The sequence below is a fragment of the Sander vitreus genome, chromosome 8, assembly GCF_031162955.1.
Source record: "Sander vitreus isolate 19-12246 chromosome 8, sanVit1, whole genome shotgun sequence".
Classification (NCBI taxonomy): Eukaryota; Metazoa; Chordata; class Actinopteri; order Perciformes; family Percidae; genus Sander; species Sander vitreus.
The window spans coordinates 7,154,023-7,172,539 of NC_135862.1; the positions used below are offsets into that span (position 1 = coordinate 7,154,023).

The 18,517-nt window shown below is 37.9% G+C and overlaps 1 protein-coding gene across 1 annotated transcript; it reads left to right on the forward strand.

Moving 5' to 3' along the window:
- The first annotated feature begins 10,013 nt into the window (after positions 1-10,013).
- cpa4 (carboxypeptidase A4) lies at positions 10,014-18,489 on the forward strand. The gene is made up of 11 exons (XM_078256538.1): positions 10,014-10,078; positions 11,159-11,240; positions 11,824-11,958; positions 12,085-12,183; positions 13,239-13,340; positions 13,438-13,539; positions 14,221-14,331; positions 14,565-14,655; positions 16,587-16,786; positions 17,480-17,564; positions 18,189-18,489. Exons 1-11 carry the CDS (start codon positions 10,014-10,016, stop codon positions 18,374-18,376), a joined length of 1,260 nt encoding a protein of 419 aa, XP_078112664.1. The 3' UTR covers positions 18,377-18,489.
- Positions 18,490-18,517: the final 28 nt, after the last annotated feature.

An 18,517-nucleotide genomic window follows, 5' to 3' on the forward strand; every position in this document is an offset into this window, starting at 1 on the left:
CACCTGTTATTTTCCATCAGCCCTTAAAAGAGTGATTCATGGCTTCTGCATGATGCTTGTGATTACACTAATAAAAAATTATTTGTCCATTGATGATGCATAATATGTACTTAAAATCAGTGCTTGAGGTCAGTGATATTGTATGACAGCACAGGTTTTACTGTTCTAATAGGAAATATGAAAGCCACTAAAGATTGATTTAAAATGACTATTTCTGTAAGAATTGAAATCTTTAAATAAATATTCATATCAAACCTGTTGTTGTTGTTTTTGGTAGATCACTGGATCCTCAGAATATCACACTATAAAAATAAACTAAACTAAAACTCATGTTGGGCCAAAAAGATATTTGGGTGCCTGTTATAGTGTATTATTAACTTGTTCATCTGTATGGTGGCCTGTTGTAAAATGCAAAAAACAACATTTTCTCTTGTTAGAGAGGACAGGCATCTGTCCTGGTTGACGATGCAAATAAAACCTTTTTAAACAGCGCCAGCACGCTGGAATAGATGCATTTCACACCGTTGCACCTATTAAGTTTGCATCTCAAGATCTAAAACGTTGTAACGGTGTGACTGGCAGGCTTATTCCAAACACTCCTTCAAATGTGGCTGAGAAATGCAGCCTCTCTTATGCCTGAATTGTGAGGACAAAATGAGTGTTGTCTTTTGCAGCCTCAGTATATATCTTACCGTCAACCAAATGCCATGAAAAGACAACAACATGGCTGCGTTCAAAATTGCATACTAAGATTCTATTCATACGTATGATGTAAAATTGAAGTATGTAGTATGTAAAAAAAAAAAAAAAGATATGATACTAGATAAGTATAGAAATTGAGTAATATTATTATTGTGTGCGAAGGTGGATAATCATGATGATGGTAAGCATCATTACCATTAGGGTTGTCATCATTAATTATGATATTATTTACCTTAAGGTGGCAATTGCAATATATATAAGCACTGACCCTAAATGGGTATATGTAGGTGTGTATGTATGTATGTATGTCTGTGGGTATGTATGTATGTATGTATGTAGGTATGATGTAGGCATGTTGAGATTCGTCTTTTGCTTTGTTTTGTTTGTTTTTCTTTCCGTTTGATTTCTTTTATCTTTTTTTGTCTTGTCGATTTTATTTCCTTGTAAATGAGTTTGTTATTTTAAAAAATGTGACAAGGGGGGGCCTTATATAAGCTGAAGCTTCTGACCCTACCCTTTGGTTACGACCAATAAAATTCAAGAATTCAAGAAAATAATATGTAGTGTGTTCCAACTGTATAGTATGTGGATTTTGTGTACGCGAGAAATGCCAGCATGTATACTACAAATTAGATTAGCAGGAATTTCTATGAGACGTGAGCTTACTGGACATACCCAACCGCCCCAAAATGCATTGTGGCTTGTCAGACTGTCCGTTGGATAAAATAACTATGAATCATGGCAAGTGACTTTAAGGTACAGTTAAGAGGAAATATATAATGTAGTGTAGAAGAAAAAAAACACAATAATGGAAGAGGCGTGCGTCAGAGTTGTTTTCTGCAATCATTTGAATACTGCTTTCAGGTCCTCAAACCAACCTTCAAAGGCCCCTGAATCTTTGTATTCATTTATCAAAATCTTTAGTATAAGTCCAGTAGTACACTTCACTAGTTAGTGCATTTAGGCTGATTTGAATAACAGGAAGGCACACACAAAACAACTCTGCCAGGTGAAACATCATTTGACTGCCTCTGGCTGCTGGAAATAGTCACTGATGTCACTTTTAAAGGGCATTTTTTTATCTACAAAATCTCAGTGTTTTAGGAACTAATTAAAAGGGGTCTGTATTTAAACTCACATGGATTTTCTAGTTCATCCAAAGGGTTTTGGGTTCATGAAGTTTTCACATAACAACAGCAGTCAGACATTGGTGGAAGTGCTGTCATTTACAGAGGTGTCTCATTCATTGAGCCATCTGGAGTTTACGGTTGAAGGATTCCTCAAAGCCCTTCCACTTTTTACATTATATGACACTGACATTCTTTGTGCGATCACATTTTATTGAATCTCTGCTTCATTATTTAGTATCGTGTGGAGCGTCAAGAGAGTAACGTTTGTGGCTTTTCTAGAACAAAAATAACAAAACATCATGGGACCATCTGCTCCATTGTGCAGGAAACCAGACCTCCAAAAAGATATGGTTTGTGCACAAAAGCATCTCATGCGAATCTTTTGTTTTGTGTGTCGTATTTTGTTTATTCCGTTGTTTGCTGAACTGACCAGCCAGTCAGAGATGCAGAGGCAATGTTGCGTGTGTGAGTGTAGTAGCCTCCTGTCTTTATGAATTCCCATTCTGACATTTCTCTTTTAATTTGAGGCATTTCTGCTTTATTATCTGGCACAGTTGTTGCACGCTTTCAAAATAGCAACAAAACAATCGGTTTTTACTGTTGGGACGTGATCTGACATGCTAAAAGCGTGGGCTGCTGTGACAGTGTGCTAATTACGACCAGTAGACTTCTCCCTTCCTAGTTCCAGTCCTGTCCAAGATTTTAATGAGTGCTCATTGCTCTCTGCACTGCACTGTGTTTATCTGCATATGACTTTTAACTTCATGTTGAGTTATTATATTATTATGGTCGCCTCCCACTTGAAGCTATAATCAGAAACTTTAAGCACACACACACACACACACACACACACACACACAAACACACACATCAAAAACATGGTAAATTGTTATATCCCCAAATCACAACCAAAGTGGACATCTGTTGAATTTGCTACTAGGGATGCTAAAACTGCATTGTGACTTTGTGACGTAATAATAATCTTTGCTCGTGTAGCACCTTGATCACGTCACCTACCCTCAGGAACAGTTCAAAGTTTAAGAGGCCTTTAAGGACACTAAGGGATCAGAAGTTGGCCACTTGGCCATGCAAGGCCTTGCATGTGATTAATTGTAACTTAAAATGATTTTGGCAGCCAGTGTAATGAAGCCAAAATTAGGTGATGTGTGAAAAACGTCTTTTTTTCTGGTCAGTAGTCTGGCTGCTGAATTTTGTACAATTTGGTGCTGTTCAGTAGCTCGACTGTAAGCAAATCCTCACAATAATCGAGGCGTGAGGGTATAAAAGCACATAATTCTCTTTGTGGTACTAAGTAACACAATTTGATCACATTTTCTTCTAATTATTGGTATTCTAAGTGGATAAAACGTGACTGAACTAATGTGCCTTAACGACCTTAAAGACCTCTGTCTTGTCAGGATTTGATTTTTAAATGTTATGGCACATCCAGTCTTTTACATCATCTAAGCAGCTAAGGAGTGAAGTCCACTTGTTGAGGTCAGTTGACTTTCCATACTAAGGTATGGAAAGAGATGTTGTGGTAGTGGATAATCGGTAGGTGTAGCATGTAGAGAGTAAATACAACAGGTCCCAGAATTGTTCCTTGTGGTACTCCATGTTTGATCTCAGCAGTTTGGCAAGTAAATTTGCCAACACAAAGTATTTCATGTAGGTTAAATATGGAGAAAACAAATCTAGAGCAGTACCGAGAAGAAGCCCACTATTATCGTCTGTTAAAGGAATTGTTCAACAATTTGGAAAATACACTTATCACCTTCTTGCTGAGATTTAGATGAGAAGATTGATTCGACTCTCATGTCTATACACAAAATATGAAGCTAGAGCTGGCCGGCGCTTAGCTTGGGTAGTAACAAAATCCAGCACCTCTTGTCATCACTGTGAGGTTGCCAGGCAACCAGCATTGACAAAAAATAATGAAGTACCTAACCTGTCATTTTTACGAGATATTACCTCTCATCTAATCAAATCATCTCTAGCATTATCATTAACAGACCTCATCTACCTCTCAGCAGGAGAGGGGATAAGCATATTTCCCAAACGCCCAACTATTTCTTTAATAAGAATGGTGTGATCGATGGTATCAAACACTGCACTGAGGTCAAACAATAGTAACACAAGCAGTAAATAGTAAAACCAAAAGCAACGCAATAAACCATCTGCACATAAAAGCACATCTATCTACATCTAAGTGTCTTTTTTTAAGAGGATACTGATATGGCCAATCTACATAGATCTTACAATGACTAATAACTAAATAAAGGCAGAAAATATCTGTCAAAGATGTAGCTTCCCGTAAAACAATTTGATTAATCCTTTTTACACAGCTCAAATTAGAATCTAGCCTAAAAAATTTGACTTTCTAATATGCACCTCTCAGGGAATCACACGTCCCAGCTTTTCTCAACACAGGATCTACCTGCCTTGGGCACTGAGAATCTAAAGCAATAAAGCAGACTTGAACAAGCTCAGCATGAATCTAATATCACTTGAGCCGATATGGGGAACTACTTGAGTCTCCGAGCTGCCGTTATTGCCAGTTTTATTTCCCTTACGCTCCCTTACAAGCGCATCAACTGCGAGATGCCTGCACGCTAAAATAGGCGCCGATGAGTAATGGAATAAGGAATAGTGTGTACAATTTTGATGACATGCACCTCAAAAGCCTGCAGCCAGCACACAAACATTCACCAACCCTGCAGAAGGCAGCGTCTGTCCACTCCACTCAGAGAGTACAGGAATAGAAACATTCTGGCAAGTACAAGGCATGGTCTTCTTAATATGAATATGAAACATCTCCTTACTATTCTTAGAAGTGGATGGGGAGGGTGTTGCCAAATATAGCCAGATCGTTTTGTGCCTGCCATTCTATTTTTACACACGCTGAGGCCTTCCTGGGCTGTTCTGGTCTTTTCTTAGACTATTACGTAATAAATAAATCTTAAGGCATGATGCAATAATCGAGAGTTAGACCCAGAATGAAGTATTCCATCATCCAATCATGTGTAATGATGATTAAAAAAGGATGAGACAGATTTAGAGGGTTTTGATGCAGGGTGTGTTGTTTGGATTTCTGTGAAGCAGTTTGGCTGTTTTTGCAAAAAAACTGACTAATGTGTGCTGGATCTTGACAGAATTAAACAGCCCAAAGGACAGTTTGTCAGCTTGCTGTTAGCAGGATGGTTGACAGGAAGGGTAGGTCGGAAGGTAATGAGTTAGTCCGCCCTACGAAGCAGCTCGATTGGTTGGGGTTAGGCATTGACCTCGAGTGGTCAAGGATAGCCAATTAGTCAGGGGATAGGACCTGAATAAATCGGGTTACTTTCCCTTGCATAAGCATGGACGCCTCGTCAATAGTAGTGTGTCAATGCTATTGAAGGGCGGGCCTTTCCTAGAAGTTGCGTGCGTTCCATAATAACGCTTCGGTGAGACATGTCAACTTGAGTATGCAGAAATAACAATATTAAAGAGATAAAATGCTTATTTTCAACATTAAAATATACGCCTTGGGACGGTTAACATTCACTGCTCGTCTCATATTAGAAACAAGCCTGCCCGGTCTCTGCATCTGTAATGTCGCACAGATGTACAGCTCCATCAAGATTCAATTGGCAGAAATAGAGAATGCAAATGTGACAGCGCCATGGAGGATTTTCTCGAGACGCGGCTCTGTTTCAGAGCTTATATAATCTTTATTCAGATCAGTGTAAACGCCTGAATGCATATTTTTAACAAAGTCAATGTGAATGTGAAATACTGTCAACAAAGCAGCATAATGAAAAGGGACAATTTTGAGTTTAGATTGTTTGTTTTGTACATTTGACAAAGGTTTGCCGATGTTAACACATTTACCATTACAAATTGAGCTGCCTTTTAAGCACTTAGTATACGTATTTTAACTGCTTCAATTGAATAATATTAAAGCATTTTTTTTATATTAACAATAAATCGAATGACTTAGTACTGTAAAAGGAGTCAGTAGAGTTCTGCATGGAGCTTAAACTAAGACCCAAACCCAGTCCGTAGCCACTCCTTTCAGACCTGACCCGACTAAACCCGCCTGATACTGCCGAATTTGAACTCCAGCTTGTATTTTTGTTACTTCTTCTTCAAACAGAAAGGGAAATGGTTGCTTTGAAAAGTCTTTCTCACAGAGCTAAAAATGATTTGTGTTGATAACTTGCTAAACATAATTATGAAGATATGATCAGCACTGATACAATGTGTAAACTATGGTAACGGCAATCTAAAATATCAACATCCTGTGTCAGTCCCTCAGAATCAAAGATCATTTTGGTAGCCAACATTCATTATTCAATACAAGAGGCAGATGATAAGCTAATAGTTTAGAAAGTTCAGCCTCATGTCACAATGCATTTTAAATCAGAGGTCTTAATCTTACCTTTTCACGAGTGAGAGAAAATGTCACCTCCTGGCTCTCACCCTGCTCTCATTATGTCTTGTTCAGACCCAATGTTGAAAGTTATTCTCAAGATGAAGGGAAGTTGGTTAAACTTCAGTGCTCAGTCATGAAAAGAACAAATTGAGAACACATTAAGGCTGATATCTAAAATGACGGGAAATATTTTTGCCTTACAAAAGGAAGTCACCGTTGACTGACTTCTCCTTGCTTCTGTCATTTGACCACCAAATCATCTTTTCTCTCTCGTACAGCAGTTTTTATTGACAGAACAAAATCTAAAATACAGATCAAAACAACTGATTGTGTTTTGGCACACGCTCTGTAATGTCTAAGCTATGTGCAAAATGAGATGAACAAGTGAGCAATAAATGATTAATGGTCAATTTACTGGTGGGCCTCTGAAATATTGAGAGAGAGCTCAGCCATGAAATGCAATGTAAATGGATCTATTTATAGTGTAGCAGAGGAAGTCATGTGGAACAAGCTAGTAGGGGGTGCCTTGTTCATATAGCTTTTAGAGGCAAATGACAGGGGAGGGGGAAAAAAAACACACTCTACACCCACATTTGCATGTAAAGCCACTTTCCATGGCGACATTAAACTTTTAGACACACAGCAGGAATAGCGATAAATAATTTCCACATTGAGAAAGATGGAATGCCCCAGCTCAACTCCCACATCACCTGCAGCCTCCCACTCCGATTAAACCCTCCCTCCCTTCCCACTTTGTCTCATGGGATTGTTTGGGAGTGAAAAGAAATTGAAGCAATACGTTAAAACCCTCTTTTTATTAATTCTGAGAGCAGAGAATAGTTTTGCAGGGTGTCACAGCAGCTGGTGGGAGCTGGGAGGCTGTGTGATCCACATTCTGATATTAGCCAGCGGATATCAGGATGAATGAACACAAAACCTAAAATCCTAACAAGTCATAAAATATGATTGTTTTTGCACCACTGGGGATGAACTGTAGACTGTGTCCTTATCACTCTCCTTTTTACTACATTATCAAGTACGAAAAGTTGGTGTAATGGTTACTTGTTTGGTTAACACATATTACAAGAACCATGTGATATATACTATCCATTCACCATGTATATGTGGTTGACTGGGTGTTCAATTGTAGTATGCTGTGTTTGAAGATGTAGTCACTGATCTGTAGCTAATTTCTCAAGTCTATAATAAGAAACATAGGTATACTTTTAAGCTGTAATTACATTTAATAATATCATATATAGGGCTGCAACTAGCGAGTATTTTCATTAAAGCTGAATCTGCCTATTATTTTCTTGATTACTCATTTGTCTTCGAAATGTCCATCACAATTTCCCAAGGTGCTGTTTTCAAACGTACTGTTTTGTCCGACCAACGGTCCAAAACCCAAATATATTCATTTTACTATGATATGAAACAGAGAAAAGCAAAAATATATATAAGAAACTAGTACCAGCAAGCATGTTTGGTATTTCTGCTTGAAAAGTGACTCAAACAATTAATCAGTTATCAAAATAGTTAACGCCAACCCTTGCAGCTCTAGTCTTTATGATGTATAGTTTTGTAAGTAGTTCCCCACTCACTCGTACTCACCAACTCTAATAATAACACAAAAAAACCTCACTGGGTGATCAATAATTTAAGATTCGGGGTAATTCAGCTGGGTAATTCCAGCCTACTGTAGAAGTTTGGTAGTGCACTGCCATCTACTGGCTACTATGTCCACATGCACGTTCATTAATCTGCTGTTACCACAGCTTCCACTTTTCTGGTTTCAGGCTTTCCTCGAGATGTTGGAACATGGCTGCAGGGATTTGCTCCCATTCAGCCACAAAGCATTAGTGAAGTCAAAATCTGATTTGGTGATAAGGTCTGGCTCGCGGTCGGATTTCCAGATCATCCAAAATGTGCTGGATCAGTTTGAGGTCAGGGCTCTTTACAGGCCAGTCAAGTTCTTCTACACCAAAGTGTGGAAAGTATTTCTTTATGGAGCTGGCTTTGTCATGTCAAAACAGAAAAGACTCTTCCGCAAAACTGTTGGAGCAAAATTGGAAGTACACTATCGTGTAACATAACAAAAAAAAGATTTCCCTGTTAGTGAAGCCTAACCCTGAGTGGAGGTTTATGGCACAACTTCCCCTATTACCAAGGTGCATGGAGAAAAGAGGTAAAAACTCCAGCAACACTTGTAGTATATAGAACATTATTGTTGTAAGACCCTGATGAAGGCCACAAGCTGAATAATGTTGGTCATAAAATAAAGTTGTTTTATATACTAAAAGTGTTGCTGGAGTTTGGACCTCTATAGCCTGAACCACCCATCAAATCTGAACCATATAAGTCTGCTTACCAGATTTACAGTTTTAAATCTTGCTAAATTAATGTATTCCTGTGTTATGTTGCTATCTAGAATTGTCTAAAAGTTGTTAGTAATTAATCAACTACTGGAGAACCATGGAGTTTTCCACCTAACATATTGTCGACCTATTTCACCCAAGTAAATATTCCTTAAACACAGGGGCAGAGCCAGAGGTTGTCAACAGTCAGGCTCAGCCCAAACCTAGAGGGATCCAGGGCAGTGTTGGGAAGGATACTTTCAAAACATATTCCGTTACAGAATACAGAATACATGCCCAAAAATGTAATTTGTAAGGTATTCCGTTACATTACTCAATCTGAGTAACTTATTCTGAATACTTGGATTACTTCCACATTGAATTGCATAAAGTGTAGGAATGCGGCCATCACATACAGCTTACTAAACAGGCCTATTCTGGTGTGTTCTTCTGTTCCAACTGGCTGAATGTGTACCTGAACAAGCAGATCAGTCCTTCCAGAAAAATGCGGCACGACACCTGTCGTGCCAAGGTACAAGGTACACAACTGTAACGGAATACAGTTACTCATAATTTGTATTCTGAATACATAACGCTACATGTATTCCGTTACTCATCAACACTGGGGGCATGCTCCCCTGGTGCAGTATTTCCAATTTACAGCACATATATGCACATATGTTCCTACTTCTTAAGCTAAAGTCTTTAAAAAGCCTCTTGGATCAGCTGGGAAATGCATCGTCGCAAAGCTGAAAACAGGGCTGATTTTCTGACTACATGAAAAGCTGACTTTTAAGAGATCCGTGGTTCTCACAGGACAGCGACACTACAAACATATGATGATCTAAGGATACCGAAAGGAGTTAAAATTAGCACAACCTTAAACATCTACTGTACACCAGTAACATGCAACATACACATTAATGCAGCAGTAATATGAATCCAGAAACATCAAATATAATAGTAAAAGCATGACCCCGGATCATTTTACTGCACAATTTCTATTTTTACTTTTCATACATACATTTTGCTGATATATGATATATTTTTACCTAAGTAAAGTTTTGAATGCAGTACTTTTACTTTTAGTGCAGTATTTTCACAGAGTGGTATTAGTACATTTACTGAAGTAAAGGATCTGAATACTTCTTCTTCTACCATTTGTAACTAATTGACAAATGTTTTTAAGTAAGGAAAGAATCGGTGGAAACTTCCACCATCTGCAGCTGAGCACTGGACAAATGAAACAAAGCTTAATCAGCAAGTTTGTCACTCAAAATAACATTTTTTCCAGACAGGAGTGCTGTGTGATTATCAGCAGAGTACGGGAACAGACCACCTGTCACCTGAGGGTATTAAGAGACTAGAGAAACAGAGGCCAGACTCAACAGTCCAGAGATACGTACAGACGAGATGAGAGGCCTCTGGCTGCTGTTGGTGGTTGTGGCTGCGGCCACAGCTGAGAGGGTCTTCATTGGGTAAGTTAATCTGTGCACATTGCAAAAACACACATGTACTGTGGGTTTTTTTTTTAAACTTGCCTTTCACGTTGAAATTCATAGCTTTTGTGTTTGGTGTAACTGACACAGATGTCGTTAAAATTCTTATTTTATAAAGAATATATAAAGACATTTTTTAAAGCCAGCCAGGGGTTTCAATACTTCACTGAATGTTTTTGTAACAGTTCATCTTTTCTTTTTCTTCTTACTTACAGTATATTTTGCACATTCCATCCTCTTCTTTTTTCTACTTATGTATTTTATGTTTTGCATTATAACGTTTCATGATGATTCTTTACTTTTGCATCACTTGTTTTGTTGCATTTTTTTCTATACAAAATACCTGAAAACATGTGACAATACACCCGTTTCTGATTTTGATTCTTATTCGAGAATGAAAAGGGGCACTCCAATCGACATTTGTGGCATCTGACAACCATCTCCAATAGTCAGGAAAGATAGAAATAAACCCAAACTTGCTTTGATGCAGAGTGTTAACTTTGCTGCTGCTCCAGATATTTTATGAGAAAATGGTTAACACAATTAACACAGTAAACCATGAAAGGGTGTTTCTGATATTATAAAGTGCATTTGCTCTCACGAATAAATAACTATTATACCAGAATAAACGTAATGTGGAGTCCATGACCTCAGTGTACCATTTAGTTTAGGAGAACATGCAGTCTTAGTCATTGAATAAAAGTATTTAGAGACTTGATTTGGTGTTTTTCCCTCCCTTTGATGCCTTTCATCGAGCATGTCAAATAACTATCCAAGTACATTTTTTACTAGTATTCAACGGGCAGAAAATGACTAGGTGTTTTGTTTAGAGAAAGAGTAAATCATAATAAGAGTCGTATCAAAAGGATCGGAGTGGGAATCATGGGTCTGGGTACTAAGTGTTCTGCACGATTAATTGCTTTTTACATTGGTTAGCAATTAATTAAATATTCCTCTGCTGTTGAACTCACTGTTGCCTTGCCTTGAATAAGAGCATCAACCAAAAGCCTAGGATATAAATAATGATGTTCAGACTCTGAAATTAATTTCTTCTTCCAGAGATCAGGTCATCAGGGTCAATGTGCAGTCTGAGGAACAGATCCAACTCCTGCAGGCTCTGGAGAATCAACAGGAGTGGGAGGTACACACGCACACACACGCACGCACACACACACACACACACACACACACACACACACACACACACACACACACACACTCCTCTCATTTTATTCAAATTATGAAATATTTGTATATTAATAAGACATAAATTGATGCAGATTTAGAAGCAAGCACGTACAATAAATAAATGTTGCTAGATTTTATAGCAACAGATTCTGTTTTAGTTAACTTGAACTCTGATTAAATTAATTATTTAGATTCATTCTGGGAAGTTTTGTAGTGATTTGATACTTTGATACTTTATGTCTCCAAGCTTCTGCAATATCTCAACGTGGATTTTGGAGATTTGGAGTTCCATGATAGATTATGCAATAGGATGAACAAGTTCACAGATTCAAAAATGGTTCAGAGGTCAATAATGCACTGTGCCTCAATGGCTTTGTAAGTGAACAATAAACTTTAAGATCAGTTCTAATGAAGGGCACCTAAAACTGGAGTGATGTGTTCATGCTTACTGAATCTATGTGAGGATATGAGATACGACACTGAGAAAGTATTAAAGTCCAATCTGTGATTTCTTATCATTACCTGTCTGATCCCAGCTGGACTTCTGGCTCCACCCAGTCTCCACTGAGCTCCCTGTAGACATCCGAGTGCCCCGCTCCAGTGTGAGCGCTGTGACGGAGTACCTTATTGCCCACAACATCCACTATTCTGTCATTATAAACAACCTTCAGGTATAAAATCCTCCAAATATAATCTAAAAAGTGTCCAAGTGTCTCTGATTATGTGTCCTGGTTTTTTTTATTTATTTTGAGACTATGACAACACTGAATTTGAGGTCTCTTGTGTGTCACATTCAGGAGCTTCTCGATGAGGAGAAAGCTGAGATGGAGGAGAACCAGATGAACGAGTTCAGCACCAGGAGCTTCAACTTTGGAGCTTATCATCGTCTGGAGACTGTAGGTTTTTTTTTTTTTTTACAAACACACAAGTTACTCATGACTCTCCAGATAAGAGAAAGCCAAATAGACAAATAGACAGTGGGGGACTCGGATTATTTACTTGAATAAAAGTGGCAAAACCACAGTGTAGAAATACTCTCTTACTTAAGTAAAAGTACAATAGTATTAGCCGCAAAATGGACCAACAAGTTTAAATACTTATTATACAGAATGGACCATTTCAGAAAACAAGATATATAGTATTAATTAGTGATGCATTTGTACATTTTAATTACTTTATATACTGCTGGGTAGCTTAATTCATAATAATACATCAAACATTATTAGTTGATTTATATTTTGTATAATTAATCAAAATCTTTAACTAAACTTTAAAATAAATGTGGAAAATATTTGCCTCCAAAATGTTGTGGCGTATAAGTATACAGTATGAAGTACCTCAAAAATGTACTTATATATTGTATATATGTACCTATAGTGTACGTTTACTGTACTTGAGTAAAGTGTAGAATTTGAATATTAAATGTGTTTACTTGAGTATATGCACAGAGAGCCACAAATGTAAAGAAACCATTGTTGATGGTCTTTTTTTTTCACACAGACACACACACACATTTATTTATTATGTCAGTTAGTTGACTAGTCAGTTAACAGACAAGTATTTGAATAGTATTTGAAGATGTTATTGTTTAATGCTGAGATTAATGTCAGATCATCAGGGTAACCAGTGTGGCACATGGATAAAAAAAAAATATACAAAAAAGAATACATCTTGGAAATTTGTTAAGTACAGGGGTAAACTAAAAGTGAGGATGACAAATGATAAAATAAACCAGAAAGATTTACTTTTTAACAATTATTGTCATCAGAAATTGGATTTTTTTTCTTGTGGGCAATAGTGGTCTAATGCAGTAGTCTAATGTAAATACAGACGTTTCATGAACTAATCAATTCATTGTTAATTTTTCAACCACAGCACACCTACAGTATTTCTCTTTAGTATCATACATTCCTCATTTGTATTGAAATGACATAACTTGTCTCCCATACAGATCTACAGCTGGATGGACACTCTGGTGGCTCAGTACCCTAAACTCGTCACCAAGCAGGACATCGGGAGATCGTACGAGAACAGGCCCATGTATGTTCTCAAGGTAGGACATACCTCACACACACCACACCTATACTCTATATCGTTTCATCCATTTTTATAACAGCAGGAGTTTTGATTCTGTTGACATTGTGGTATAGTTCAGCACTGGGGGAAACAAGCGTCCTGCCATCTGGATCGATACAGGTATCCACTCCAGAGAATGGGTGTCTCAGGCTACCGGAGTGTGGACAGCCAACAAGGTACAACATGTCGACGAGTTTGAGCGATAGATTGAGTGATTTAATTCAAATGTGTTAGATCTCATCCAGAGGCTGTAAAAAGAAACTGCCAGAAGAAAAAGATCTTAGTGATGCATTTAAAATAAGTCTTATTACTATAAATAGAGCTGAAATGACTAGTTGATTAACAGTAATTCACTTTTTTTAACAACTGATTAATCATTTCAGTCAATTTCCAAGCAAAAATTGCAAACTTTTAAACTCTTAAACGTGCTTTTCTTGGTCACATTCATTGTAAATAAACCATCTTTGGGTTTTTAACGGTTAGTCGGACAAAACAAGAAATCCAAAGATGCCACTGCTTTTTTTCACTCTTATCTTCCATTTTACAGTCAAAATTATGATTCCAAAAACTAATCAGCGGATTAATAGATAATGAAAATAATTACGTACGTAATAATAACGTTAACAAGAAATCAATATCTACATTTTCCCCACAAAAGATGCACACTGATATTGTTGTTTCTAGACTCAACAAAATGTGTTAAATGCATTCCTTCTTTTCTAGTAAATAACCTTTTATCCGTTTTCTACATTGTTAACTCTGGATAAAACTGTTAACTATACTGCACAAGATATGAAAGATTGCTTTCTTTTTTTGAGAATGTAATTTCTACAAAATAAAAGCCTTGTGTTGCTTAGATTGCCACTGATTATGGTACCGACGCCTCCCTGACCTCCCTTCTGAACACCATGGACATTTACATGCTGCTCCTGGCCAACCCTGACGGCTACGCTTACACCCACTCCAATGTATGTTACTATCATTCAATGGACACTTATTGGACTTGTAAAACCTGATACATCTTTGCTCTTATTTTCTTGTTTTTTTCATGTTGTGTTTACCAAAACCCAATATTTTGATGTGTATATTTGAGAGGGAAAACATGGTTGACATAAACCAGTTTACAGTTTAGATCCTAAGAAAAAAACATGACAACTGCCCAGTTATGTGCTTGACTGACTTGAAACTGTGTTATGCACAGGACCGTATGTGGCGTAAGACCCGCTCCAAGAACCCAGGCTCCGTGTGCATTGGAGTTGATCCCAACAGGAACTGGGATGCGGGCTTTGGTGGTCAGTATAGAAAAAGACAGTTAATGCTTCTCATGTACTTTGTGTTGTATAATGTTGTTATTGTACTAGATTGTGTACTGGGGGGGGGGAACTACTTTGTCTGAAAACATATGCATTTTGCAGACACCCATCTAGAAATGACCTACCACATTGATAAGTACAGTACATTTTCTAAAGGTTAAAATATAAACCCCTCAGTTTTACACAATCTTTGGTCTTTCTCAAACAGCTTTTCTGTTCCAACAGTATTACTAAAATAAGAAACATTTTTCCAGTGTTAAAAATAGTTTCAGCAGATTAACATCTTGGTTTTTCAGATGAAGGTGAAACAAAATGTTGGACACAGCATGTGAATATACAGTCAATATACACTGTTTATTAAGTACATCTAGTTAATGCAGTCTAATACAACAGCTCAACAGTAATGCTTTATTCTGAGGAGTGTTTCCAATATTTTGTCCACCCCATGACCAGAAAAGAGTAGGTAGAAATATTTGAAACACTGCTCAATACTGTAAGCACAGTGCAATTCAACAGCACCACAAACTACAGACTCCCACATGACCTTTTGTCATTAAAATGCATTAGTTTTAGTTAGTTGTACCTAATAAACTGACAGCTGAGTGTCTGCATGTAAGATCATGTATGTCATGATGTTATGATGTCCATTGTAACTCACAACATGTTTAAAGATGCAATATGTAATACTGACAGCTAGTGTTTAAAATAGTTACTGCAGTACAAATTCAAAATACTGGAGAGAATCGTCTCCCCCGCCCCCTCCTCCCCAGAATCGAAGTTCACGGAGGTTGCCAGGCTGAAACCGCAGCATCCACAACAATGTTGCTAGACGCTTGTCTCATATAGGACATTACTTCACAGCACAGCGTAACTGTTAGATGCTGGCTATATTGACAGTCATAAAAGCCTGTGCTCACGCAGAGCTCTGTACCCAACTGACAGACGCACTTTTTCGGCTTAGAATCACGGTAGGAACCGCTAAAAACACAACAACCTCGCCGTCCTCTGCATCCGATGGACAGACACACTTCCTCAGCTTAAAATTAGCTAAGGTAGGAACCGCTAAAAATATCACTACCTTGCCATCCTCTCCACCCGACTGAACACACTTTATTTGTTAAACTTACGGCAACAATCGCTAAACACACTGCAAACTCACGGTTGTCCCGATTTACAGCCCCCTTTCTCTTTGCTTAAAATAACTCACCGATGTCGACTAGCTACGGCCACTGAACAGGCTACACATTTTAAACAGCCGTGGCCCGCTTGCCTGGTCCTCGGGTAACGTTAGCAGTTAGCAGGGTTAGCATGGCGGCGTTAGCCAGGACCAGTCGGGATGACTTTACTGGCTGTGTTTCAATTGCTTTTGCAAGTAACCAACTTGGGTACTCTAGCTATATAATTCAATGTGATTACACGAATGTTGAAATGACATAAAATGCCCGTCCCTTGTAGCCGTGAAAAATTAGCCTGAAGCTAATGCTTACCTGTTCAGGAGGAAATTAGCCAACTCGGCGTCCTTATGGCCTCTAGCTGTCTCCATCTTTCAAATACATCTCCAATATTTACCTGGGGTTTGTTACGTCTCTGGTCACGCAACTGTTTTTTTTTAGGTTGGGTAGAATCTATCTCCTGTTTGTTTGTTTGCTGCTTTCATGGCTGTACTAACGTTACAGCTGTGGCACTCTGGGTTTACGTTTTTACAGGTATATCTGGCAGCCTGGCTGTCAAACTGGGCAGTTGATAACAACACAGGTCAAAACACAAACAGAACGGAACGGAAATTTCAAAAGGAGAAAATACTGGCTAGATAATAATACTAGATCTTATGACGCATTGGGGTAATTTTTGGATTTATTACAGTAAATATATTACATATTGGACCTTTACATTTTGTTTTCTCCCTACAGGCCCTGGTGCCAGTAATAACCCCTGCTCTGAGTCCTACCGCGGCCCCTCGGCTCACTCTGAGATTGAGGTAAAGAACGTGGTAAACCTGATCGAGAGTCACGGAAACTTCAAGTCCTTCATCTCCGTCCACGCCTATTCCCAGCTGCTCATGTACCCCTATGGCTACTCCTGCGGGAGTGTGCCCCATCAGCCTGAGCTGGTAAGGAAGGAGAAACATACAGTAAAGTGTAAATTGTGAGGAGGCACATGGAAATTAAATCTGACACATTTGTCTCATGAAACAAAGTAGTTCTCAGACAGGAGAGTTGCAAAACAGAGAGGCAGCTATATCATCTCCTTATAAAAATCGGTGCCCTCAGGAAGACAAGAGACTCGGGTATTATAACCTGATTTAAAAAAAAAAATTGTTTACTTTAATGATTTAAAAAAAGCAATATCCTGCCTTTTGACTGCAGACTACTTTAGTTGTACAACTTGGGGTTATAATTTCTTATCTAATTAAAGTTTTATTGCTAAAAATTCAAATTATTTGCTCCAGGATTGTTAAATTGACCATTTATAAATGCATCACTACTATACCAAATGATCTCCCTTAACTCAGCAAAGAATCGTCTTTTTCAGCAAAACTGCTTCAAGTTTTTGTGCATATTAACGCTGAGAAACGGTAACAAAGCCCTCTGAGACTTTAAGAAGAGAATTTATGGTGTTGGGCTATATAAATAAATAATAAACGTTCACCATCCTTTCTATTTTTTTCTGGGTATTTTAAGAGTGGAAACTCTAAAAAGCACTGCTTTATGTCCTTTTTTTCTGCATGTCCCCTTCTGCACCAGTATTATCTCTGCAGTGTATCTAACTACAGTGTTTTCTTCTGTTTTTGTTCCCTATACAGGACTCTGTTGGCAAAGCAGCAGTGCAGAAACTCACTTCCCTGTATGGTACCAAATACAAGGTTGGAAGCATCTGCAACATCATCTGTGAGTAACATTTTTCTCTTTATGTCCAAATTTAAATTCACCTCAAAGTTAAGCAGATGACAAACTGCTGAAATTTGTAGTGATACGGCTTACTTACCTTTAGTTAGTAAATGTAGTGGGTACAATAAATACATAAACTTTAAAAACAAATTATTAATTGCAATTCCTCTAAAATATATGATTAGTACTACTCATATAGAAAATAGTACTGATACTAGCTACTAATACTGATATATTAGAGAATAGTGGCTTATTCTAAACGTATACGTGGGCCAATAAGTAACAAGAATTTGAAAGGACAAATGTACCAAAGACATGTTTGAGGTAATTTAGAAAACAATGTCATTACATACACTAAGTTGTCCACCAGAGAGCACTGACAAGTTCATTTTCCAACTATAAAATGTCCCACACCAATATATTTTTGATCATAATTCTTTAACAAGTTCAAGCAATCAATAGCAAAATTGTTTATTTTCATTTGATGTGTTCATGTAAAAAATGTAATACATATCAGTATATTGTCATTGGATTTTTAAAATGTTATTCGTGTCAAAAAGCCTCAAAAAGCCCTGGTTAGTAGAGATGCTACCATCATGTCATCAGCTCACCTCTTCCTCTCAGATCCAGCCAGCGGTGGCAGCATTGACTGGTCTTACAACTTGGGCATCAAGTACTCCTTTGCCTTCGAGCTGAGAGACACTGGTCGCTATGGTTTCATCCTGCCAGCCAATCAGATCATCCCCACTGCCACAGAGACCTGGCTGGCTCTGAAACACATCATGGAGTACGTCCGTGACCATCTTTATTGATCGCTATAATCTGTGGAAAGAGGATGAACTTGAAAATCAATTGACACAGAATACATTTCTCATATTTCTTTGCTGATGTATGACATCTGAATTCAATATTGACCAATAAAGTCATGAACATTTTGTTTGTGTTTCCGTCAC